This window comes from Amphimedon queenslandica, unplaced genomic scaffold, assembly GCF_000090795.2.
Source record: "Amphimedon queenslandica unplaced genomic scaffold, v1.1 AMPQUscaffold_6259_Cont21780, whole genome shotgun sequence".
Taxonomy (NCBI): Eukaryota; Metazoa; Porifera; class Demospongiae; order Haplosclerida; family Niphatidae; genus Amphimedon; species Amphimedon queenslandica.
The window spans coordinates 1-1,835 of NW_003553447.1; the positions used below are offsets into that span (position 1 = coordinate 1).

The window sequence follows — 1,835 nt, forward strand, 5'->3', positions numbered from 1 at the left end:
ACAGGTACTCCATTCTCAATAGCCCATTGACGTGCACCATCACCACACAGACACCTAAAAATGTTCAACCAATTGTCAATCATGTACATGATTGACAACAGTGTATGTATCTTACATTGGTGGTATACGACCTAATGACATTAATCCTTTTGACTGGTTTAACAACAACTGATGAGCTAACACTATTGGATTCTTTACACCTAAAGGAGAAAAGGAAAAGAGGTTAGGGGAAGATTGAAGGATATACTCACCAGAAACAGCTCCAACAGAAGCAAAGTCTCCTTTCCCATTCATAATACTGGCATCACATTCAACAGTTCCATTATAAGTTAGGCATGAGCCAGTACCACAATTAGTTAATGGGGAATCCTATTAATTGTATTATTGGTTTAACTTGCTAATTGTCAAAATTTTCCCTTCAAAATTACCCACTATTGCATGTACATACCTCCAATACACTAAGAGCTACAGTAATAGCTTCACTGACATCACAGCCATCTTTTAACTTCACCATAGCCTAAAACACAAGTACAAGACAAAAATGAAAAAGAGATCATGTTAACAGTGTTGTATAATTGAGATAAATCAATTAATACACAATACCTTATTTAATGGACTGAAGCTAAAGAAAACAGCAGATGGTGTTTACAGCTAATGATGTTATTTTATTTAATGTAAGGAAGAGGTGGGATGTTTGTATTATTGACATGTGTGTATTCAAGCAGATATGAAAACGTTATTGTAAAACAGTCTCAAATCAGTAAACAAGATAATTACATGTGTTAATTAATAATGAGTACTTCTGTATCAGAAATCCAGAATACAATGGTAATGGTTCATATACTAGGATTGTTCACATAATATTGTACTTTATCTAACTTTTTTGTTAAAAATGCATAATTAAAGTATAACTATGACAAACATGCTACTGTATAGCACTTTATTTTTGAGGAGCAAAACCTTTGCTGTTTTTGCAGGTTAGCATGCAACCACAAAATTAAAGATCTGCTAAATATTCAATTGCCATTAAAGGCGTGGCACTAACATTGCGAATCTGCAAAAGTTAATTCCGTGAAAAATTGATTTTTTATCAATCCTCAAAATTTTAGCTCCGCAACATTGAGCGCTATACGGTAATTCTTTTCATGACTTTAACTTAAAGTAATATCCATACTCACTAGCATGTATAATATTATCTATGACAGTACACTTAATGATACCTGAAGAAGTAATGTGTTTATTTTATTCATATTAAGCAATAAATTACAATCACAATCTTAAATAAACAATCCTAATTACCCGTAGGCTCAATAAAAAATAGATGCAAGTAAATTAATTTTAAAGGGTTTTTTGGATTTAACATGGTAAAAATTGTAGGTCATAAAAATTTTCCTACTCCCTGCCATTGTTCTAATACACAATGAATTTGACATTATAACTACCCACAGAGTTACATTATGGAAAACCACACCTATATATAATTCAAGTACAGCTGCTCACTTTATCACAAGCTAGTCTGCAAACACTCTTCAATTCTTTGACATCTTCTTCATTGAACTTTCCAGCACCTAATAACACACACATACCATAAATGGATACATAAAAGAAACAGTTAAGTACCAGCATGAACAGCAATAAAAGGCATGTTGTGTCACGTGTGCAATATTAATACATGAGTTAAGCCACACCCATTAAATTAATAAAATAAATAGCATGATTAGAATCAGATTGACAAAGGAATCTAATCCTCTTGTCTTAAGCATGAACATGCATGCTATACTTCATTACCAGGAAAAGAGACTACAGCAGATCAAAGGGACTTAGGCTAGCTCCAT

The 1,835-nt window shown here is 32.8% G+C and overlaps 1 protein-coding gene across 1 annotated transcript; it reads right to left on the bottom strand.

The window, feature by feature from the left end:
• Nucleotides 1-8: 8 nt before the first annotated feature.
• Nucleotides 9-1,645, bottom strand: LOC105316001 (threonine aspartase 1-like; the record flags this gene model as incomplete). Its single annotated transcript, XM_011410788.1, has 6 exons — nt 1,621-1,645; nt 1,501-1,568; nt 449-517; nt 252-369; nt 116-200; nt 9-54 (listed from the first exon to the last, which is right to left on the bottom strand). Coding segments are annotated over exons 1-6 (411 nt in total), but the record flags the coding sequence as incomplete, so codon positions are not given.
• Between the last annotated feature and the right edge of the window lie 190 nt (nt 1,646-1,835).